Source organism: Sus scrofa, chromosome 1 (genome assembly GCF_054392235.1).
Source record: "Sus scrofa isolate SSC_HxYL_T2T_F1_AM1 chromosome 1, Sscrofa_HxYL_maternal_Yorkshire_Landrace_v2.0, whole genome shotgun sequence".
NCBI lineage: Eukaryota > Metazoa > Chordata > Mammalia > Artiodactyla > Suidae > Sus > Sus scrofa.
This window is the reverse complement of record NC_139383.1, coordinates 27,789,477-27,814,124: the sequence shown is the minus strand read 5'-3', so window position 1 is coordinate 27,814,124 and position 24,648 is coordinate 27,789,477. Positions and strand designations below refer to the sequence as shown.

At 41.5% G+C, this 24,648-nt stretch overlaps 1 protein-coding gene across 50 annotated transcripts in view; it reads right to left on the bottom strand.

Annotated features, from left to right (window-relative positions):
- MAP7 (microtubule associated protein 7) overlaps window positions 1–24,648 on the bottom strand; it is a 176,851-nt gene that overhangs the window by 7,616 nt on the left and 144,587 nt on the right. For 15 of the 50 annotated variants that reach the window (XM_084955193.1, XM_084955279.1, XM_084955216.1 and 12 more), the window contains 10 exons: window positions 20,974–21,087; window positions 16,057–16,208; window positions 10,122–10,237; window positions 9,505–9,788; window positions 7,083–7,305; window positions 5,689–5,860; window positions 5,358–5,459; window positions 4,937–4,987; window positions 4,789–4,846; window positions 1,240–1,342 (listed from right to left, as the gene is read on the bottom strand). In XM_084955193.1, the coding sequence (XP_084811319.1) occupies window positions 1,240–1,342; window positions 4,789–4,846; window positions 4,937–4,987; window positions 5,358–5,459; window positions 5,689–5,860; window positions 7,083–7,305; window positions 9,505–9,788; window positions 10,122–10,237; window positions 16,057–16,208; window positions 20,974–21,087 (1,375 nt within the window). The remainder of the gene's footprint in view (window positions 1–1,239; window positions 1,343–4,788; window positions 4,847–4,936; window positions 4,988–5,357; window positions 5,460–5,688; window positions 5,861–7,082; window positions 7,306–9,504; window positions 9,789–10,121; window positions 10,238–16,056; window positions 16,209–20,973; window positions 21,088–24,648) is intronic. The other 35 variants (XM_021072614.2, XM_021072662.2, XM_084955269.1 and 32 more) reach the window with 3 other exon arrangements.

Below are 24,648 nucleotides of genomic sequence, written 5' to 3'. Positions count from 1 at the left end.
TCGAGCTGCAGCTTACCCCACAAATGTGGCCAACACTGTAGCTTGAGGTGATGTCAGATCCTTAACCCACTGAGCAAAGCTAGAGATTGAACCCACATCCTCCTGGATACGATGTCAGATTCTTCTTTTTTTTTTTTTTTTTTTTTTTGTCTTTTTGTCTTCTTTTTTTTGTTGTTGTTGTTGCTATTTCTTGGGCCGCTCCCGCGGCATATGGAGGTTCCCAGGCTAGGGGTTGAATCGGAGCTGTAGCTACCGGCCTACGCCAGAGCCACAGCCACGCGGGATCCGAGCCGCGTCTGCAACCTACACCACAGCTCACGGCAACGCCGGATCGTTAACCCACTGAGCAAGGGCAGGGACCGAACCCGCAACCTCATGGTTCCTAGTCGGATTCGTTAACCACTGCGCCACGACGGGAACTCCCGATGTCAGATTCTTAACTGGCTGAGCCACAACGGGAACTCCCCCTGTCTTCCTCTAGACTACTCTTTACCTCTTCCTAGCCAGTATCACGTTGCTCTAATCCCAGGTTAATAGTTATTCTTCATATTCTCTCTCCTGACAGATATGGCAAGTGTAACAGAAATAGGAAAGAAAAACAAAGTCCATAGAATTATAAAAGGACTTACTCCCTGAATGTTTCTACAAGTTCTCTATGACTGGCTTTTTAGGCACATATGATTACCTTATGTATCATTTTTGAGTGCGCTCTTTTGATGCTGTCAATATACATGCAAGGGAAGAGAAAGGCAATCTTTCTTCAACCCACACTTCTTTCCTAACTTTGTGAGCAACTACTGGTTTTCTCAGTAAGAGGCCCTACTACTAGTATAAGAAAGATTGTCATCTAAACTACTACTACTATGGAACAAACCTGTGAATCGTACATACTATGTACAGTGAAAATACACTTGTTATGTATCATTAAAGGGGATGAAGATGGTCCAGGATCATGTCAAATATATACAAAGGAAGGTAACAAATTATTCCATATGATTTAATAGTCATATAACAACCTCACCATTATATTCAAAGATTCAAGAAAGAGATGTTTTCTTAGATTACAGAATTACCAGCTCTAGTAAAAATGAATGAACCTGAATAAAAATAAATTTTCAGGAGAAACCTTTGAAATTCTTTGTGGCACAGAAAATTCTGGTGGGATTGGTGGAGCAAAAGTAGCTCTGATCTGCTCTGCTCTAGGATGTGTCAGTTAAAGGCCCCAGCTGTGTAACTCACCTCTCCAAAGTCACTTTTGATTGGTGTGAGGTAGCCACATGGGGGCTGGTCACTGGTTCTCCTTGTCCTGGAGAGTTTGTCACACATGGAAGTGCAGATACTGCTGGACACAATGAAGATGGAAGAAAGGTTACTAGTCCTCTACTATCAAACCCAACCCCAGGAGCCAGAACGGCTGGATTTAGGTCCTGGCTGTGTGACCTTGGGCAAGCCACACTCTGTGCGTCAGCTTCCTCAAAGATAATAGTACCTACTTCATAGGCTACTGTGAGAATTAAATGTACTAACACATGCAAAGTACTTAGAACACTGCCCAGCACATTGTAAGGGAGAAATCAGTGCTGCTTTTATTTCTGCTTGCACTAAATAGACTTGGGATAAAAAAATATGTAATATTGAAACCAAAGCAATTGATGAAGATAATAAACTGAGATGATCAGGCTGATGCTGAACATCTTTGCTGAAGGATTTGGAGCAAAATCACCATGAAATACCCTAAGTGATGAAAAATATTTTTTGCTTTTTTTTTTTTTTTTTTTTTTTTAAAAAGGGCACACCCACGGCATATGGAAGTTCCCAGGCTAGGGGTCAAATCAGAGCTATATCTACTGGCCTACATCACAGCCACAACAACGCCGGATCCCCAACCCAATGAGTGAGCCCAGGGATCAAACCCTCAACCTCACGGATACTAGTTGGATTTATTTCTGCTGCACCACAATGGGAACTCTGAAACATATTTTTGTCTTTATAGGGCTGCACCCACGGCGTATGGAGGTTCCCAGCCTAGGGGTCTAATCAGAGCTGTTGCTGCCAGCCTACGCCACAGCAATGCAGGATCCGAGCCACATCTGCGACCTACACCACAGCTCACAGCAACACCGGATCCTTAACCCACGGAGCAAGGCCAGGGATCAAACCTGCAATCTTATCGTTTCTGCGATTCTGCTGCGCCATGAGGGAAACTTCTCAAAAACTATTTTTTAAAACTCAGTTTAGTTCTAGTCACACTTCAGGATGGTGGGGATTTCATACATGCAAGTCCAGTGAATTGTACCTCACTGTGCCACCTAGTCATTCAGTGCTCCAAGTGGAATCTAGCATAAGCCCACAATATCGATGACTGACTCTAAAATCTGGGCCAGATTTACTTTAAGCCTTGTAAACCTTATACAGGTCACAATTTCAGGGATCTTTGTGGTAGTTTATAATTTCAGCTTGATTATGAGAGAAAAACAATTCCAAATAAGTCTTATTTCACAGCCTGGCACAAATTCAGTAAAACTGCCAGAGGTTCAAAGAGATCAATAACTTAAGAGCCAACATTTACAAAGTTGGTAGCAGGCATCCTTTGAGAAGACCTCCATTAGATCTGCGAACTCACCTGCCTGCCCAGCCTAGAATTCTCTTTGGAGCACTGGTGACACCATTCAGCCCTCAACTGCATGTGGGACATCTGCTGGATAAGCCTTAGGCCTCTCTGCAGCAGTATCAACTCAAACCAAATATGAGTGTTGATAATTTTCACCTGCCCTCTCATAAGAACATATGGTTCATTCTTGAACTGAGGTACAAAGAACTAATAGAGGAATGGGGGGAGAAGAAATATAGAAAACAACAAAAAAACAACCAGAAACCTGGCCATGAACAAGCTATAGCATTGGCTCCTTCCATCCTAAAATGCTCATTCTGACGACTTACTGCATGCTACGTCTGCTGCAAGCCTACATGTATTACAACATTCTTGAGACAACCTGTTAAAAACGCAAGGAGGTTAAATATGCAACCACTAGGATACTCTCCAAACAAATATAACTGGGGTATCTTTAAAAGATCAGGAAAACCCAATTGTGGAGGAATCATGACATAGTGAAACTAGGATAGCCTCTACTGAAATAAAACCAAATCCCCAAGTATCAATATTTTACATTTGAAAACTACAATTCACAGAATGCTTTTTCAAAGTATTTCACTTGATCTTTACTCCAATCTTTAAAAAAGAGCAAAAGAAACTGAGCTAGCTCTGGTCTTTCCTTTTCACAGTGATATTGCAGATGAGGAAAGAGGACAACTGAAAAAGGAGCTATGGACCAACCGCCTATATGTACAGACCTGAAGACCATGTGGAATCATGGAAGGAGCCAAATTACAAGCTAGGGACTTGGACTCCAGCTGTGCAAACTGGGGCCTGTCACTCAACCTGAGCGCTCCTTGAGGACAGGGACCTTGCCTGACCTATTCCCAAGGAATCCTATCACCTGCAATAAGGCCTGGCACACAGGAGGTTTCTGAAAATGCTTGCTGACTCCAGGATTAAGCATCTCCTATCTCACAGGCCTGCAACGGAAATTAAACAAGAAAATGTACGCAGATGTACCTGACACAAAGCATTTAGTATATCTTAATGGAATCTGAGTACTAAAACACTTTTATTTTTATTTACACCAAATCTGGTTTAAAATCACCAAGAACTTAAATCATCTCTGTCCAAAGTGTATAGCATATGCACATTCTAATGAAAAACAAATTTTTTTCTTTTTGCTTTTTAGGGCCACACCTGTGGCATATGGAGATTCCCAAGCTGGGTGTTGAATCGCAGCTATAGCTACCGGCCACAGCAACATCAGATCTGAGCTGCGTCTGTGACCTACACCACAGCCCACAGTAGCACCAGATCCTTAACCCACTGAGCAAGGCCAGGGATCGAACTTGCATCCTCATGGATGCTGGTCAGATTTATTAACCGCTGAGCCACAGCAGGAGCTCTTCTAATGAAATTGCAACAAACTGTCAAATTTTAACTCTATTCTGAAGGACTAAAAGAAATAACATTTAAATCCTTTTCTGAGAACTGTCCTAAGTACAAGTTGTCAAAAAGTTGAACGTCCTTAATAGCAAATATAAATACAGGCTTCTTCAGCAAATAGTAAATGATAAATGAAATTTAATTTTATAAACTCAAAATTATTCTACTCATGTGTACATGTATACATACTACATATCTATATAGGCATAAACATATATACTCATATACATGTAGACAGATATGATATAAAATGACTTAAAAATTAAAAAATGTTCTTTTTGTCTTTTTAGGGCCATACCCGCAGCATATAGAGGTTCCCAAGCTAGGGGGTCTAATTGGAGCTGTAGCTGCCAGCCTACGCCAGGGCCACAGCAACACGGGATCCGAGTCGCATCTGCGACCTACACTAGAGCTCCCAGCGACGCCGGATCTTTAACCCCCTGAGTGAGGCCAGGGATCGAACCCACAACCTCATGGTTCCTAGTCGGATTTGTTAACCACTGTGCCACAATGGGAACTCTGACTTGAACATATCAACCACACCATTAGAGTATAAACAAACATGAAAAAATTTGCTAGGAATGCTAGAGATTATTAGATAAAGGGGATTCATGGACTAGATGTACCTAAGGTTCTATTAGTCAATGAGTTTTTTTAAATTTTAAATCAGTGTTTTTATCTTGACCTCTAGAGAGTCAATTCAAAAATTATGCATTTGAATTGATTTGAGTTCACTGAAATACCTGTTCCTCCAGTGAGAGCTCCCTTGGCTATATCTCCATTTCTCTGATCAACAATTTTCTAACAGGAAAAAGAAAGATGTTTTAATGTTAAGATTACAAGTGAAAAAAAAATCCGTTAATAATAGCTTTAACAGTGCTCATCTCAAACCTTATCTGAAGCTTCTGTTCTTCTGGTTCTTTTCATAATCTCCTCAAGTCGCTGGAAGAAAGGAAGAATTGAACAAACACATCAGATAGAGAAAGAAAGCTAGCTTGGCACATTTCACTGAGTAAGCAAATAGCAGGTCATTGAAACATGTCTATTATTTTCGGAAAATTGTCTTAACTGGAGTTATTCAAAACTGAAACTGGCTTAACACCACATGAATTGGAAGTAATTGTTTTTGTTGAAGGCTGAAACATCAAGAGTGCTTTTCTTTGGAGGAGAATACTAGAGCTACTTTAGTTTATCTGGAATAGACAGAACACATTTGTTTTTTGATGGCAGTGAACTAGTTTCTAGGTGTCTACCTGGCTTCAATCTAGAAGGAATAGTGAGGGGGCCCAGCTTCTGTGGGTGGTGCAATTACCTTCTTTCTCTCCAGGCGCTCCTGCTCTTCTCTCTGGAAATGCTTCTCCCGTTCCTGTCGGACCCTCTCTGCTGCTTCTCGAACACGAGCTTCTTCTTCTTTCTGAACAGAAGTTGGCACCTGATTCTTACAAACAGGCAGGCTTTGTCTGTTGCCCCCAGTTTCCGAGGTTGGCAGGAGGAGAACACGTGGACTCCGAGGGTGCACAGGAGCCACAGCGCGCTTGGGCCCACGCGCTCAACATCCACCCTTGCTCGTCTGGGCTGCCCTTCTCCCCATCTTGGGCTCGGGCTGCACTGACCCGCTTCCCGCCCCAGCCTGGTCCCTGTACCTGTTTCTGGACACGCTCCACCTCCTCCTGCTCGCGCCGGGCCCGCTCCTCCTCCTGCCGCCGCAGCTGCTCTTCCCTCTCCCGAGCTTGCTCAGCTTCCAGCTGGCGGGCCTCCTCCTCTCGGCGGGTTCTCTCTTCCGCCACCTTCTGAGCCAGTTCCTCTCTCTTTTGTCTGGAAAAAGACAAAAGGCAAAGATACACGAGGAGGAGAGGCGCAAGTTTGCGGTCATCTCAAGGATGGTGTGTTGGGAGGTCTTGCCAAGCCTCCACTGGAGGCATGGTGAGCCCCCCGTTCCTCCCCCACCCTCCCCAGCCTCCTGCTGCCCTGTGGTAGACAGAAGCAAACTGTATCCACTAACCTTCTAAGGAGAGTCGTTTTTTTTTAAAGGATCTGCAATTTAGCCATCTTTGAAGGCTCAGACTTGTTTCACCCAAGAATGTGACTTTTTTAGGGAAGAAATGAACGTTCCCCTCTAAATCTTTGTAAGTAAATAAAAGTTATAATGTTCTGTCACAGGGCTGGGGACCAAGTGTAGGGCACGTCCAAGATGGTGGCCCAGCAGTGGGGCTGCGATCCTTTGGTGAGGGGCAGTTCTGCTTATCTGAAGAACAACGGTATTGATACTAGCCTTTTTAGCTCCAGAAGGAAACCAACTAAGCAAACTGCCCCTGGCATGCTGTCCAGCAAGCAATCATGGGGCACTTGACTATCTCACACAGCTACCCTCTGAGGGGAGTTCTATAGTTCTATCTGGAAGGAAGAAAACATGAGCTCTTATTATACAGCTTTAACATCATTAGAAACGGCAGTTCCCATCATGGCTCAGTGGTTAACAAATCTGACTAGGAACTATGAGGTTGCGGGTTCGATCCCTGGCCTTGCTCAGTGGGTTAAGGATCCGGCATTGCTGTGGCTCTGATTAGACCCCTAGCCTGGGAACCTCCATATGCTGTGGGTGTGGCCCTAGAAAAGACATAAAAAATAAAAAAATTAGGTAATGAGGAAACACTGAGATGAGAGATGTGTGAAAAAAATTCAGACTTCGCAACTGTACCTCTATTGTGGTTACACTTAGGCAAACGTGTGTATGTATATATTTCTGCATGTATACACACCCATACACTGTTCACAGAGATAGTTACTGAAATCTGGTGAGATAATGGGTGTTGTGTTTTTTTTTTTCCGTTAAACCTTTCTCCATTTATTTGGTTGCACTGTCATTATAATAAGAAAATGTGACTTAAAAAAGTCACCTAGTTGTCAGAGGAATACCAGGTAAGAGTAATTCTGAAACAACTAAGAGATTCACCCTCAATGCTACTACCACCTCTCCTCTCTGAAGATTTAATTCAGGGTACCCCTAGGGTGCCACTGAGCCGTGTCACTCCTTTACCTTTCGAGCTCTTCCTTTTCCCTCTTCTCCCTTTCCTCCTTCTCTCTCTGCTCCCGGGCCAGTCGTCTCTTCTCAGCTAGCAGCCTCGTGGCCTCTTCTGGGTCGGTGGTGCCTGCAGAGGTCTTGGGAGAAGCGCTGGCAGTCACGGTGGATGATGGGGCTGGGGCTGGACCTGGGGCTGGACCCGGGGCCGGGCCTGGGCCTGGGGCTGCTGCTGGAGCAGCTGTACAAACAGGTACAAGGAGAAAACCAGTTGGAAACAGAAGCCAACGAACAAAACAAAAACTAGCATCCCCCACATGTCAGGCCTAGAATTCATCATTAGAAAAGCAAAGGGAATGTTTATTACTGTGCATTCTCACGGTTTCACTGTATTCTATCTGTAACCGGGCAACGGATAACAAAAAGCTGTGTGTGTAACGAGACATCCAAAGCCGACACTCTGTCACCAAGTCTTATTTTTATACAAGTTAAATCAGTTAACATATAGTGAATGTGTACCGAGCGTAGAGCCTTATGTTAGGTTCTGTGGGAAGTTATACCTGGACTGAAAAAGATGAGCCCTTCCATTTGCCTTTCATTACATTAAAAAAAAATCCCTTCTCTTTAGTGACTAAAGCCTTTCTGTGACCATTCTCAGTGTCCCTGCCACAAGCCCAGCTTCAGACTGGGAAGATGACATCCTAGCAAGAGGTGCCTCTTGTTGCCCCAGAGCTGTCTTTAGGTCTGAGGGGCCAGGTGCTTCAGGAGCCAGCCCCGCCCTGCTTCCAGACCATAGGTCTCCACTGCCCCTCCTCATGCCAAGAGGGGAGCAGGAGTTCTCTGACCTTTTTCAGATCCAGGAAAATGACCTTTGAGGCTGGTCAGCACGGAGGCCCCATAGAGGCATCATGGTGATGTGTGCTCCCGGGCACCTGGCCACTCCAGGCCCTCCTTTCAAGATATGCATTTCTCCTCCTGCTCCCATCAATCTTTCTTTGCCCCCAGGACACTCTCAGCCCTTTCTCTTCTCCCTCTTTCCATGGAGTCAGCCCACTGTCATTTCCTAACCACATTCTCGTTTTTTTTTTTTTTTTTTTTTTTTTCCTGGCTTTTTGCCATTTCTTGGGCATATGGAGGTTCCCAGGCTAGGGGTCGAATCGGAGCTGTAGCTGCCAACCTACAGCAGAGCCACAGAAACGCGGATCCGAGCCACGTCTGCAACCTACACCACAGCTCATGGCAACGCCGGATCGTTAACCCACTGAGCAAGGGCAGGGATCGAAGCCGCAACCTCATGGTTCCTTGTCGGATTCATTAACCACTGCGCCACGACGGGAACTCCTCTCATTGGTTTTAAGTCATCTATCCTTCCTCTTCAAGGTAAGTCTTCAGGAGAAAATTTCTGAATGAAGACAATTTGCAACAGGATACACTGAATTTCTAGTTCCAGGTGACTGTAAACTTCTACTAAATAACATCTGGCTCGCCTGGTACAGATGAGATCTACCAGGTCTTTTGCAAAAAATTCTGGCTTCTGTCAAGCACATAGGCCAAGCCAGTGGTCCTCAAACTCCAGTGGCCACAGGATAACTGTCTGCTCTGTTTTATCAAGCAATCCTGCACGGGAGTCAACAGACAAGCTTAGTATCCTTCAGAGTTTTTGATCCACTGCCTGTTCACACTTGATAGGTTTGCGGTAGGGCCAGGGTTCTATACTTTGAAACATTATAGATGTGGTGGTTTAAGGATATTTGCATAAATTCTTTGAAAATCTTCCCTTTAACAAGTGGAGACTAGTCCCCTCCACTTGAGTGTGAGGTGAATCTAGTGGCTTGCTTCTGTGAAAAGTATAAGATACCGTGGGTCCCCTGTGAGTCTCTCCCTCAGATTGCTCACTCTGGGAGAAGCCAGTAGGGCTGGCACGTTGTGAGGACAACAAACAACCCTATGGAGAGGTTCAGGTGTGCCAGCAAAGGAAGGCCGCCTGCCGCTAACCCTGTGTGCGAACCCTCCTCTAACAGCCCAGTTCAGCTGCTCCCAAATCCCTGACCCGCGACTCTGTGTGATAGGTTTGTTGTGGCTACAAGCTGCAGCGTTTGGGGATAATTTGTTACAAAGCAATAGATCATAAAATGATTCTGATGCAGGTGCTCTGAAGACCACATTTTGTTAAACTACTGGACTCTGACAGTAAAAGGAATCCTTACACCTGAAAGCAGACACTGGCTCTGACAATAGGGTTTGGGATGCACAGTTGTTTCCTTATATATAAGAAAATTATACTAAGAAAAAGGTCCTAAAATTAGCCTTTAGAGTGAAATTTCCAAGTCCCCAGTAAGGAAATGAAAGAAGGGAGGGAAGAGCTAAGTGCAGGGGAACAGGAGGACTGAATAAAGAGAGCCAGCAACCCACACGCCACCCCAAGTCAGCTGACTCCTACCAGGGGCAGCCTCTGGTTCGAGAGGTGTCGTGTCTTCAACTGTGGCTTCTTCTACCTTCACTAGGGGTGCTCTGGCCTTTAGTGAGGACTCATTGGCAACTTTCTGAGGTTCCTTGTCGGGGTCTTTTCTCTCAGGTTCCACTCTGACTTCTCTCTTGATGGGGCGGATGTTGCCAGGGGAGGGGGGCCGAGCCTGAGCGGGGGCAGCTTTGACGGATCCAGGAGGCGCGGAGGGTGCCGGTCTGGGTGTGCCAGGCAAATGGGGAAAGGACTTGGATGGGAGCCTGGGCAGCAAACAAAGAGAAGGAGGCACATGAAGAGAGAGGCTTGCCAGAACCTTCCTTTCCCCAATGCCTCTACCATGCAATAGCCTTAGAGTACCCATGTAAACAAGGAATGAAGATATTTAGCTGTATGAATGTGTCTGCTATGTGGCAAATACAGAAATATTCACTTTAGAGGCTCCTTCCAGCTTACTTTTTTCTCTCCTTTAAGGTAAAATGTTACTCCCTAAGTGAGGGACCAACAGTGTGGGGACAGTCGTTTCCTTTCAGAGGACAGATGCTACCAATTCTCTGACAGGGAACAATGCAGCCAGCCTTTTGTAGTTCACTTACCAAAGTCGGGAGGAAGCTGGTGACCTGGCTTTGGGATGAGATGGAGACAGAGCCCTTCGGGCGCCGGATGTGAGGTGGAAGGGTATGTTCTCTCTCTCCCTCTCTCTTTTATAGCCCTAAGTTCACAGAAACACAATAATTAGATTTTTCCCTGAGCAGGACAATCACATTCACAATACTCAGCAGTGGAGCTGCAATCCATTGCTTGACTTTTTGGAAAACATCCAACCTTTGCCATCTATACCCATTCCATCCCAACAAAAGGCCTTTATTAGGTTAAAATTGAACACTGTAATTGAATTAACACAATCTGACACTAATAGAAGGTTCTGGATGTGTGCTCTAGACTTTCACTTGTAAAAACACAAAACAAAAACACACTTTTAGAAAGTACCTATCCTTTGTATCTAAAAATTACCTCGAGCAAAATCTTATGGTCTGGTGTAGCCAAATGTCAAAATAAAGGTCACTTCCAGTTTATTCCCCCTAACTTTATCTAATTCTTTAGTATTTTTTTTTCACTATAACTTGGTCCGTTTTTTTTATTTTTTTCATTTATGCTGATTTTACAAATAAGTCCTTCCTCATCTAGTGTTCTCTTGTCCTTGAAGGAAAAATCAGGTTCAAGGTGAGGAATTTTAGCTATTTTTAGTTTACTTCATTAGCTATGAAATTGAAATCAGAGGGTGGGCCAAATCATCAGCCCTCCTCTAACTGCATGCTGGGAATTCGGCTAGAGAAATGATGTATTTTCTAAGTTGAAATAGGCAAAAGGACACCCAGAAAAGTTGCGATAGTCTCAAGTCAACCAAGAGAAAAGAACAAGGCACAGGGCAAGCAAGCAAGCAAGCCTCAGTCCATGTATCTGAAACATGGCCGATCACGTTCTGGGATGGGAATAGGTGGTCGCTGGAGGCACCTGTGTGCCTATCACTTGTGCTTATCACTCCTTCACTCTGAGGGATCCTTGCAGGAAAACAGACTGAGGGTGCTAGGGAAGGGGCAAAACATCATCCAGTCTCAGGGCCAATAAGCTAGCAGGTACCTTTCTCCTTTTCTGCCTGGCTCAAACATCAGCTCCTTTCTTCCTTCCCTTCCCCTTTGTTCCCTCCAACATCTCTTCTAATTGCTTCTCTCCATTTTCCTTAGTAGAATCCTAATTGACAGACTGGGCTATAGATGAGGGAAAAGCATCTAAGTGGCAAATAATACTCAATGTCTCCTCAGAATTTCTAAATAAAATAAATGAAGGATGGGGCAGGAACAAGTTTCACAGGGTGTGTGCCAGCTCTGTGTCACTTGCGGCTGCATGACCACCCTTTATACCCATCTCTGGTACCAGAAGGCAGGAGATGGAGTATCAGAGAACAGCTGGGGTCCTTGGGTAGCAGAAGCAGCAGCCACCATATGGAGCCCCCTTGACAGGTGTAGAGGGTGGCAGTTATGCCTCTGGCAGATCAGTCCCCAGAGTGGAAGGCACAGCGCTCTTCCCAAGAGAGGAGCTAGGGTTAAGTACCTTAAGCTGCTTTTCTTTAACTTGGCTAAAGTCAGATCAAGGGGAGATCTGAATGGGAAAGTGAGTCAGGAAGAGTAATGAGTGATGTAGAGGATTGGGGGACTAATTTCATCTATGTGTTGATAAGACAGGCATCTGGGAATAAACTTACAAAAAAGTATGCTCCTCGGAGTCTTTTATTTTTATTTTTCCTGTTAAAGTGCTCACTGAACCCATTCTTTCCTAAAACTGACCTCCCTTTAATCACCTTTAGGGAATAGGGGGAACAGGCAGGAGCTGCTTGGAAAAGTGCTCAGTATTTGAATAACACCCTCCTAGGGAGGTAGATCCTTTTACACTCCTTACTCTTTCAAATGTCTTTCAATTGGTCTTATACCCAAATACCTACTTGGGTACTGAACATGTAAAGGTGCCCCTGTTTCTCATTCTGATCTGAGTTAATAGCCAGCAGTCTGTACAATAATCTTTCCTGTTAACACTCTCCACAAGGCTAAGGTGGAACACATACAGCAAGCTGTCCATGTCAATGGTCTGGACAACTTACCAAGAGGACAAAGACTTTAATTTTACAGTTAGGTTTAGAATACAAACAACCCTCGAGGGATACAATATGACAGATATTCCAAGGCAACGCTGTCTAAAAGAACAATGATAATAGAAATGTTCTGCATCTACACTGTCCAAAACTGCAGCCACTAGCCACATCTGGCTACTTGAATTTAGATCTAAATTAATTAAAATATAAAGTTCAGTCTCATGAAACATTTCAAGTGCTCAATAGCAGTCATTTGAATTTAGATCTGAATTTATTAAAATTAAACTGAAAAGGAAATTAAGAAAACAATTCCATTTAGTATAGCATCAAAACAAAACCAAAAAAAAATAGGAATAAACTTATTAGCCAAAGAGGTAGAAGATTTCTACAGTGAAAACTAGGAGGCAATGGCTGAAAGAAATTGAAGACACAATTAAATGTTCATATACTAGAAGACTTATTAAGATGTCAATACTACCCAAAGCAATCTACAGAATCAATGCAATATCTATCAAAAGCAATGTCATTTTTTTTTTTCAGAAATAGAAAACTCCATCCTAAGCTTATATGGAAATTCAAGGGACCATGAATAGACAAATCAATCCTGAAAAAGAAGAACAAAGTTGGAGGCCTCATACGCCCTGATTTCAGAACATGTTACAAAAGTATGGTATTCAAAACAGGATGGTACCAGCATACAGACAGAAAGAAATCCTTGTGCATATGGTCAAAGGGTCCTTGACAAGAGACCAAGACCACTCAATGGGGAAAAGACAGTCTTTTCACAAATGGTGTTGGGAAAACTGGATATTCACATGCAAATGAATGTAGCTGGACCTTTACCTTACACATATACAAAAATGAATAAAGACATAAATGTAAGACTTAAAACTATAAAATTCCCAGAAGAAAACAGGAGGCATCATGATATTGGATTTGGTCATGATTTCTCAGACATGACCCCAAAATCACACACAATGAAAGCAAAAATAGATAAACAGGACTACATCCAACTTAAAAACATCTGTACATCAAAGGATACAATCAACAGAGTAAGAAGGCAACTTACAGAATTGGAGATAATATTTGCAAACCATATATATCTGATAAGGGATTATTAGCCATAATATATAAATAATTCCAACAAAAAATTAAAAATTAAAAAATTAAAGATTAAAAAATGAACAAAGGACTCTGACTAGCTATTCCTCCAAAAATGACGTACAAATGGCCAACATATAGAAACCATACAGACCATTTCACTGACCATTAGAGAAATGCAAATCAAAACCCTAAAGAGATATCATCTCATACCCATTAGGCTACTATTTAAAAATAACAACACCCCTCTCCCCAAAACAAAAACAAACAAACAAAAAAACAGGTGTTGGTGAAGATGCAAAAAAGTTGGAAGACCTTGTACCCACTGGTTGGGATTTAAGTAAAATGATACCATCACTATGGAAGACAGTATAGAAGTTACTCAAAAAATTAAAAATTGAATTACCATAAGATCCAACAACTGAGTATCCAGCCAAAAGAACTGAAGGCAGGATCTCTAAGAGATATTTGTACACCCATGTTCACAGCAGTGCTATTCATAAGAGTCAAAAGGTGGAAGCAACTCAAATGCCCAGCAATAAAATATGTGTATGTACATATGTTTGTGTATATACACACATATATATGTACAGATACACACAATGGAGTATTATTAGCCTTAAAAAGAATAGAAATCCTGTCACATGCTACAACATGGAAGGATGGACCTTGAGGACATGATGCTAAGTGAAATAAGCCAATTACAAACAGACCAATACTGTATGATTTCATTTATATGAAGTATCTAATGCAGTCAGATTCATAAAAAACAGAAAGTAAAAATGGTGGTTGCCAGGAGCTAGGGGAGGAGGAAATGGAAAGTTGCTATTTAGTGGGTATGTAGTTTCAGTTTTCCAAGATTTTAAAAGTTCTAGAGGTTGGCTGCACAACACTGTAAATATACTTAACTGTACTGCTGAACTGTACACTTAAAAATGGTTAAGATGATAAATTGTGTTATATGCTTTTTGTCACAATCAAAAAATTTTTTAAAAAAGAAAAATTAAAAATTTTTCCTATCAGTCTCATTAGCCACTTCTCAAGTGCTCATCTGAATTTCACAGTGCAGCTCTGGCGTATAAATAATTTGTGAGTTGTTTTCTGGCAGTAGGTACTTGTCTAAATAACTAAAAAGAGGGGAAAGTGCAGCCAATAGATCAACTACATTAAGAGGAAGCCACTTAAAAAAAAAAAATGGTGAGAAAATACAGGTTGTGAATGATGTGATGACAAATCCCTTTCATTGAATCTGTTGGCCAAGGGTTGGCTCTCATCCTTCCTTCCTGGGTGTTCATTTTTGTTTTAATCCATAACAAGGTATCTTTCCTTTGGTAAATGCTTTTCCCTATCCATAAGCATCCAATGCTTGGGCCAAAGTTCTGCTTAACTATTGCTTTTTGTCCACAGCTAGGATCTCTGAAGTACCAGTGTGCTAATGACGGCAAACTTCCCAGACATCAGAGGTAGTTTCACCTCTGGCTTGGAGGGCTGGAGGTCTGACCCAGTCACGAATTAAACGTGGATTCCTGAAAGCCTGAAGGGTTTGAAAGAAAACTGCCTGTAGGCAAAACCATCAAGCTCTCATAACCTTTGTATTATCCTCCAAGGTCTAAACAAAATCCTTTTAAGTGTCCATCAGCTTTATGAATTTTAATTGCTCTGAGAGGTTAGGACTGGAAAAAATTGTTCCAGCTTTTCATTAAACAGGTCATGCTATTGACAGGCAATGAGATCTTTGGGTTGATTGGGGAGCCTAAGACTAAAACACAGTGTCTGAAGAACACAGAACCATGTCTACACTTTTCAATGGCTACCAAATAACACACAGTTTAAAATGAAGAAGAGATTATTGGAGACATGCAAGTGACCTTACTGCATTTACAGCATGATGAAAATTAATTGTAGCTCAGCCACCTGTAATAACAAGTGCAAATTATATTCTTCACTTGCAAAACTTGAGTCTAACACAGCCCAATAGCCTTTTAAGAATTACTTAGCAAATAACTAATGTTTTCAAAATATTCTGCCACTAAATTTTAAGATTTGGGCCCTGACAGGAATTAGTTAAACAGACAAAAATTCTCTATCTTGCTTCTTTTTTTTTTTTTTTTCCTGTCTTTTCTAGAGTTGCACCCGTGGCATATGGAGGTTCCCAGGCTAGGGGTCTAATCGGAACTATAGCTGCCGGGCTACACCAGAGCCACAGCAACGTGGGATCCGAGCCAAATCTTCAACCTACACCACAGCTCATGGCAATGCTAGATCCTTAACCCACTGAGAGAGGCCAGGGATGGAAGCTGCAACCTCATGGTTCCTAGTTGGATTTGTTAACCACTGAGCCACGATGGAAAGTCCTCTATCTGGCTTTTTAAGTGAACCACATTTTGAGGTCAGCCAGCTTTTGAATATGGTTGGTATAAATGCAGAGGTAGCAGTCCAGGTCCATTTCCCTTCAAAGGCTTTCTCATTTTCAAAAATAAAGCGTGCTGGCCTTGCACTTACTTGTATGGAGGCACTCATATGGCATTTCAGCCACTCAGACATGCTCGAACAAAGAAGAGTTTTCATTTTCAAATTCAAATTTTCAGGGGGAGCAGAATCCCCAAGTGGAGAGGAAGTGTGGGGACAGTACCACTCAGGCAGCCAGATTCAAGACTGGTGGGATGGATGGGAAGATGGATGTTGCCATTGCCTGCTCTTACATCCACAGTGCACCTCTGTGAGGTGTCTGCTCTGCACCATAACAGCACAGACTCGCCAGGCTGCTCCCAACAGCTACTCACCGCTGTGCCGTGAACAGTCCTCCTTCGCGCAGAGCCCTCGGGCGGTGTTACAAAGAATTTTGGTCGCTCCATCGGATTTCTAGAATGTGCAGCTTTGTAGGGCATGATGTTGATGGGGCTGCAAGATGCTGAACGAGGACAAATGGGGATAACTAGGGTGCAGGTGATTGTTTTACACACAAGAGTGCCAGAGGAGCAGTTGAAGGAAAGCCAAAAGCAGGATCAGGAAAAGGAGCAAAGCGGAGATAGAGAGAAAAGTAGGGAGAAGATGTTATTACCTAACGGTGTCCAGAACCATCATACTCAACTCTCCTCACGGTCCTATCAGTTTACAGTGTGTCCAAAAGGAGGGCATGTCCAAGTGAAAAATCTGGAATATATAAACTATTTGGCTATTTAACTACTGATTAAAGAAACAGATGTTACGCCAGTAATTATAGAAAGCAATAAACAGATGGTTCTGGTAAAACGCTACATTAGCGACAGATAATTTTAAGATGAGGATTGTTTATAATCAGATTTTTTCCTAGTTAGCTGTAAGATGGAACAAAAGGTGGAAAGACAGCAGGCAAGCAGGCAGGCAAGCACAATACACTCCAGCTATCAGCTATCTCGGGAGTAAGTAAAATTCAACAGCCAGTGGGGGAAAAAAAGCGTCTGAATTCTTAAGATGTTAAATGACCAAGTCTTACCAGGTGTTAGACTTGTTACAAGAATAACAAATAACTTCTAGGAAAAAAAATCTGTAAATGTTTTAGCTATTTAAATGCAAATCAAATGCATGCTTCTGGGTTTTCCCCGAAAGCCAAAGGCATTTGATGGTTCATAACAAACAAGCAGCAGAACTTATGGGGAAATGGAATGTCATCATTTAAAACAGTGAATAGAACATAGATATGTTAGAATTGCCCAAAATAAAGTTTAATCATGAAGAGCTGTTACAGTTTTACTCAAGATGGAATATTTTTTAAAAAACACCATGTCCTTTCTGATCATTCACCTTCAAAGGAACCTTGTCATTAAGTAATTCTGAGCAACAATGGGTTTAAAGAAATTCGCATAATACCACATAGCTATTTAATATGTGGGCACTAAGGTTCACCTTCAGATCTCATCCAGCAATCTGGTTTTCCAGCAAAAAAATGAGACAAACATGTTTACTGTGGGGAATACTATGTATTTAGACCATGTTATAGAATGACTTTACCCAACTCTAGCTGTTGCAGCAACCCTTTAAAGAGACTGTTGCATCAACTGTATATAATAGTATTAATAAATTAAAAACTCAAAAGTTCACAAGACAAATTTAAGGTAATCGTAGTTTCGGAATTATAGTTAAAAATACTTGTCATTTTGGTTTAAACTACAGAAAGTCCTCAGATTGCACCTTATTCCTTTGTTCTCTTTTGTTACATGCCTTGCAGCATCTTCTAATTACCACTGCATGTCAAGGCAGCAGATAGACTGGAAACTGTACTCGCTTTTCCCATCATCTGAAAACAGAACTCTGTTTCTCTGATAAGAAAACTCTTTGCATTCCTTTCCATTCTCTTTAAAAGAATGTGTCTTGGAGTTCCTTGGTGGCCTAGTGCTTAAGGGCATGTCACTGCTGTGGCTAGGGTTCCATCCCCAGCCTGGGAACTTTTGCATGTTGCAGGTGTGGCCAAAAAGAAGGAATATGTATCTCACTTGCAATCTGACATAAAGCTTTGCTTTAGATCTTAATGGGGAAGGGCATTTTCTTTGTGCTGTGATGGAAACCCTCTCCTCTTTTGGTTTCTGATTACATGGAAAGCTATTTGCTGTTTTCTCAAGTGCGACAACAAAGCATTGCACTTTTCAGACAAGGAAAGAGTTCATCCTTGCAAATCTCTTCCAAGCCAATCAAATGCATTTAAAGAATATCCTGGCACAAGGCACTTCAATGGATTAGTGATCAACAAAGGCACATATTGCCCAGGGCACAGCTAGAGGCCATTAACCTTGCTCAAGAGTCAAGAAACCCCAGTTAATAAGCCCTACTCCGAGGCCATGGGTCTGACTGACATTGAGAAAGGAATGATGCACAGAAATATGTTTTTTTTCTTGAAAGTAATAATTTCAAGTGGCATCTATGGAGCACTTCCTGAGACCATCCTGGATGTAAGCCAGTCGCATCATGCCTTTGGCTAGTACTAATTAATATTAAGTAGCCTCTGGCTAGTGCTAATTAATATTAAAGGAAGAAAATATCCTCAAACCTACCTAGGGTAGTGTATACAAAAAATTTCAAATTTAATTGTTCAAGAAACATCATCTGGCTAATTCTAAGGATACTACACTTCATGGAATTCATTGTTGTTCTTAACAGCCATTATTGAAAAATCTGATACCTTTAAATCAATTATTTTAATAATCTTGCCCTTTGGAAGAAAGAGTAAGAGCAATATATAGTTGTGATTTTGTTCCCCCCTAAAGTACCCTTCATGTCCCAAAGTAGTGTTATTAAACATAAAATTTCTTTTACGGAATTGTCTTTGAAGAAAAGTCCATAATATCTGTATTTCTTTCTATTCTTGGTAGCAAGTGTGGATTAATTTGACTTATTCAATGTTTTCTATGTGAAGTAATGGCTGCAGAGAAAAGATAATGCAATTCAAGTGGTTGGAGTACAGCAGAGAGAAAAACTATATTGTAGAATAATATTAACAACGTTTATTGGGTACCTGCTATGTACAGGTACTATTCTAAGCTTTTTACTGTATTAAATGTATTAACTCATTTAATCTTGAGCTCTAATAATCACATGTATCTTAAAAAAAAAAAAAATGGGCAAGGCAAAAATCAATCCAAAGCAGTGGCCACAAATGAGACATATGAGACTTTGATTTCCAATTTTCAACTGCTCTTATTGCTTGTTCTGGGAGTTTGCAATCACCAGACACCCTAGGGGTATGGACGGCTGTTTGATCTGCTATTGTAACCCTGGCTCTGGATGTAGGTCATCCTCTTGCCAATGGCAACTGGATTGGAGGTGAACTCAAGGGACAACACTAAAATGGGAAGGAAGAAGGATTGAGGAGGGCAGATGGAAACATGTAAGTGATGGGAAAAGTGTTTCTGACACGATAAATGTAAGACGACATAAATAATCTCAAATGGAAAATTTTAAAACACAACAGTTTGGGTTCATTAAACAAATTGTATCAATGCAATAATAGGTGACACTGATCTAAGGAATGTATTAATAAAACAAGCAGCTCAAGTAAAGGCTGTGTATGCACTGCTTCACACTACAATTACAAAAATATATCAGTTCGTGAAAAGGAGAATGGAAAAGTTGCAAAGAAAAAAGAGCCAGTTAGCAGATTAAAAAGCACCTTGACCGAGCATAACGATGAAGGAAGGTGGCAAGTTAAATGGGTGGAAAATGAGGAAATGGTGTTGGAAGAGACTAGAGGAAGAGCGAAAGAATTGACAAAAGTTAGTGATGACAGAAATAGCAAAGAAACCCAATTTTTTAGCTGTGAGGCAGTCCTTTAGTGTGAAACAACATACAATGTGGAGGTTCAGAAGCATGAGAGCCACAGACTACTTAGAACCTATAAACAGGAAGGAATAGCAGCTCTAAAGGTTCATCAATTAGCTGGACATAAAAGGTTCCATCATTTGTACAAAAGTATGACCACATGGGTGACTGTCTTGATATACACTGTACTTCCTTCCTCTAGAAAAACCTCTGATGTAGTCAGAGAGCTGACAGGAGAGTTACTTTACAGGATACCCAGATCAGTGTGGTCCAGCTTGCTGAATGCACAGCTGTACCCAGAGCACCACTGTGGTGCTGAGAATGGAGGGTAAGCATGTTTAAGATCTAGGCCACCAGTGTTCTAAGTGGCTCTGGTATAAGTCACTTATTGGCAATGCTCTTGGTTCCCACGGGCAGGTGGTGGGATGCCAGCACTTGCTTTCTTGTCTCCCTCCCTGGGGTACTACTGAGAACTCGGGTTGATACCAGCTCATTGGGCACCACAGAGGAAATACATAAAACTGCAAGGAATTATGATTTAAAAAGAGGGCTGGTGCACATGAAGAGGCTTGCCGAGGCAAAGCCTTTTGAAAGGGCTTATGAAGAGGCTATTTCCTACGTGCCAAAGACAAGAGCTAGTTACACAGAGATACTAATTGTGCCCAAAGATATTTGGGAGAATCTAAATCAACTCACCATGAGATGCTGTCCAAAGCCTAGTATGTATCTTTCTTCCCAGGAAGGTATAGACTCTATACTAACTTCTCATTAAACTAATTGGCTCATTCGGGCATGTTTTACATTTCAAAAAAGTAGAGGAATTACACCTAATTATAATAACCAGTTCTTGGCACATTTTATATTTTCAAAGTGTGTAACAAATAAGAACACTGTAATTAGCCTTCTCCACAACTCTTAAGAGTTTTGAAAAGGTGCTATTCCTCAATTACATATAAAAGACTAGCACAGGGAGCCACATTATGAAATGCTATGCTTAAACTGACTTGTGCTGTCATTTTCTTCCCAAGTCCACAGTTTAGTATTAAATATTAAATTATTTCTATCTTTGATCACCTGCTCAGATGCAGGGGCAGAAAGAAAGCTGGGTTAGGGATAGGATGTTCTGGTAATGTTATGAACAGACAGAAGCCTCTGAGGCCATCTGATCACAGGGAGGGGCATCCTTTGTCACTGCCTGGCATCTGGTGTCCAGATAAGAGGCTAAGAGGAAACCATACCAGCAGCATGAAACCAACACCAACAGACACATTTCCAAAGCCATTCCACCGAGAGGAGGAGAACACACAATGGGAAAAATTGAGATGTGATTAGATGAATACAGGCAGCTCAGAGATGCTTCAAAAGGAAGACTTGATCTCACCAAGAAAGATGCACCTTGACAGTTTTACCTGTATCTCCAGACAAGGCAGCTGTGCTTTTACTTCTGGCCAGGAACGAATGTGTGGGCGTCAGCAATCTGTTAACCACGCTGCTCTCCCATGGGCTGAGCTGCAGGCGGCGAGCTAAACGTCACCACATAAGCATGATGTTAGAAGCATTCTTTCCAGGGGCAAACGGGTGCAGGGCATCACTGCTCTCTCTTCCCCACACCCGGTCCTTCCAGAGAGACCAGGCTGTCTGGGGAGAAATCTGGTGGAGAGTCAGGGCAGGCAGGACTCTGCTCAAAGGAACAGCTACTCCACAAGGTTGCCTTTCTTCAAGATGTTAAGTGTGTGGCAAGCTCTATTTTAGTTCTCTGGACACAAGTTTTGCTAACCACCCTCCTTTGGAGTCAACAGGTAACAGAAGAACCATTTCAACTGCAGGTCTGGCCCATTTCTCTGAGTCCAGCCGTATCCACCTGCCCTCATCCAGATGGGCAGTGGGCTGATGACACACACCTCAGCCAAAGAGCATCCTATGTACCCTGAATGTCAGCTCCAATGGAGGCTTTGGCAGCTTAATGCAAGTCTGGAAATATGTAAATAAAGATAGAAAGGGTCTCCATTAAATTTTGCTCTACCTCTGTGAATTGCAATTTGGACAACTGGGAGAAATTAGACATAATAAAATAAAATGAAAGAGGACTCATGCGAAGTTCTGCATAGGTTTTCCTTTTGACCTTCCCATTCAACAAGCAGGTTCTTTCAGGTCCCTGGTTTGGCAACAACATAAAACTTTTGATGGAGGATAAGGGTAAAGCTAGAGATAAAATAGAGAAGCCAAAATCCAGTGTAACCATAATGTTGGCAATTAGTAGTGGGTGTGTGAACCCAGTAAATTTAAAATGATGCAATGAAGTAGAGTCTCAAATTGTACTGGGGCTTGGCAAGGTCACTGTTAGGAAATGATGCTAATTATAAATTACTTTGGTTATACTGTTAGCTTCCAGCGATGGTCCATGAAAATACAGGAGCTACTTTCCAAAGATATGAGGAAAGATGCTTGCAAAATCCTACAAATATCACTAAAAAAAAGGTGATACAATTGACCCTGGAACAACACAGGTTTGAACTATGTGGTCCACACATATGTGGATTTTTTCCAATGAATATAGTTTGCTCTCAGTATCCACAAATGTGGAACGTGCAGATGTGGAGGGTCCACTATGGGACTTGAGCATCTGAGGATTGTGGGGTCTGCAGTGGCTCCTGGAAGCAACCCTCCATGGATATCAAGTGAGGGCTATATTTCTATTTCAGAACGTACTTCCAAGTCTTTAAAAAAATCTTTAAACCTGTCTAAATCGGACAAGGCCATTTCTGTTCTGCACCATAAACAGCAGGTACAAGTCCTATGGCCTCTGGAGCAACTGTTCTTATATATATATATAAACTTTTAAAAATTAAAGTATAATTGACATATAATGTTGTGACATAATAAATATCTGCTATTTGAAAGGAAGTACCAAACTCCAATAAGTACCTTGATTATCTAACTTCATTTTTTTTTTTTTTTGCCTTTTCTTTTAAAAGAATAGCTATTTTGATCAAAGCTCTGGTGAATTTAAGAATTAATGAATTCTTTATTAGATTTTCTGTTTACTGGGAGAGTCTTCATGGTTAAATTAAATCTTACCTATTGACATTAAGGCATAAATAAAAATGATCTGTGATAAAAACTATAGTAATAGTTACATAGTTAGTAGAATGCACCATAGCACAAATACTAGTATAAACTACAGTATGGGGTGTGGGTGTGGGTGTGGGTGTGGGTGTGTGTATCAACAGACTATAATCTAACCTAAACTTAGAATATATTCCGAGAACTAAATCAGTGGGGAAAGGTGGTTAGGGGTTACATTAAAATCTTCAACAAAACTGTATTTTCAGTAGATGATAAAAGGAAGAAGAGGTGAATCCTTCCTTTTCTTGGATCAACTATGTAGGATGACTGGTCTAGAGCTGCAGAGATGGTTTATTGAAAAGACCTATCTTTTTCCCCCTTAAGAAGTTCAATTCCTTTATTTCTGTTGGTTTTTAAGGCATCAACCAAAGACTGTACCTCAAAATGAAGATAAGAAGCCTCTTTGACTTGTGTCTAAAGAAATCCCAAGAGATTTGTTTTATAACTCCAAAACTGTGAAGGGAAGATTTGGCTAGAGAAACACATTTCTACTTCTACCATGTTCATAATTATGCCCTGAGCAAGAGAGAAACAGACCTCTTTCATAAGGTAACTTTTTAGTAAAGGTTAGTACAGGAGAGTTAGTTGATTTAATTATTTTTTAACCTAGAGAGGGGCCTGATCTTAAGATGATAAGCTCCTGAAGGAAGACAAAGATTAATTCTCATGAAACCATGATAGTATTGATCCTATATAAGGACTTAAAATGAGATATTGACCATTCCCATATTAGACCATCTGGACCAAGAAGCCAATCAAACCTTATAGATATTTGCTCTACCCTGGTTCCTCCAACAGCAGCAAATCACTCTTTGGGTCCAGATGATGGGTGCCATGCAAAAATCAGGCAAGTGTTGCCACATCCTGACTTTTCATTAGAAGTACGAAACCTAGATATTATATGAAATCTTCCATTTTTAAAAATATGATGGCAATTAATTCAAATGAAAATAGGACCAAAAAACCCTGCCCGAGTCAAAGAGAAAATGTGGACAGAATTCAGCCTTAGGTCTACCACTGTGACCTCAAAATCTAGTTTCTAGGGGAAAAAAATGTATGGACTAATTTTCAGCAAAGAGTAGCCAACTTTCTTCTTACCTTTTTCAAATTTCCTATTTTTCTCTGAAAAAAAAAGCTTAATGAGGATTACATACTTTTAATGCATAAATTTCCAGTGGCAATATTCTCTCTGTTGCAGCAATCACAGAAATCTTTGGTAATCACAGGTTTCCTTTAACTCAGGTCATTTTTATCAGTCTATGTGACACTATATTCAGGTATGATAATCAAAATAATTTAAAAACTAGGGTGGGAAGGCAAGGCACATAGCTAGCAGATACCACTCATTAGCTCTGCAGGGCCAGGGGAAGCACTGCTTGGGGAAGAGGATATTTAACAACTGGTATAGAAACACTCCAGCATTTTTAATAACCAGCAGAGCATTCTAGCTGAATGTCAACTTTGATAGTATCAGTGCTTCAGTTTATTATCAGCTTTAAGGCCCGTGCTGTAGGGCTCAGAAAGCTTGAACAATCTAGTAATGGTGTACATACATCCTCTAAAGATTAGTCAGTAAAAGCCTCTAATAATTTGATAAGAATGCTTTCTACTTTGATAATAAAGCATAATCGAATTTTTAAAATAGCAGGAAAGAAATTATGCTAACTAAATTACCTAAATCTCTACACGAGAGAAGTTCAAATGCAGAAGATTTCTATTCTCATTAAAACTGTGCTACTGAATGTTTTGCCTAACTTAAAAAAAATTGCTCCCTGGACCATAGGGGAGCCCCTGGGTGAAGCAGATCATTGCTCTTCCAGGCTGACCCTGCCAGTTAGACCCAGAAGAGGTTCGTAGTTCTTGGAGGAGAGTGGAGAAGTGAAGCCCCCAAATTTAGCACTCTACCCCTTATTCTATTAGTCCAGCTTAGGGGTGGATTTTATAGGCCTGTGCCATGA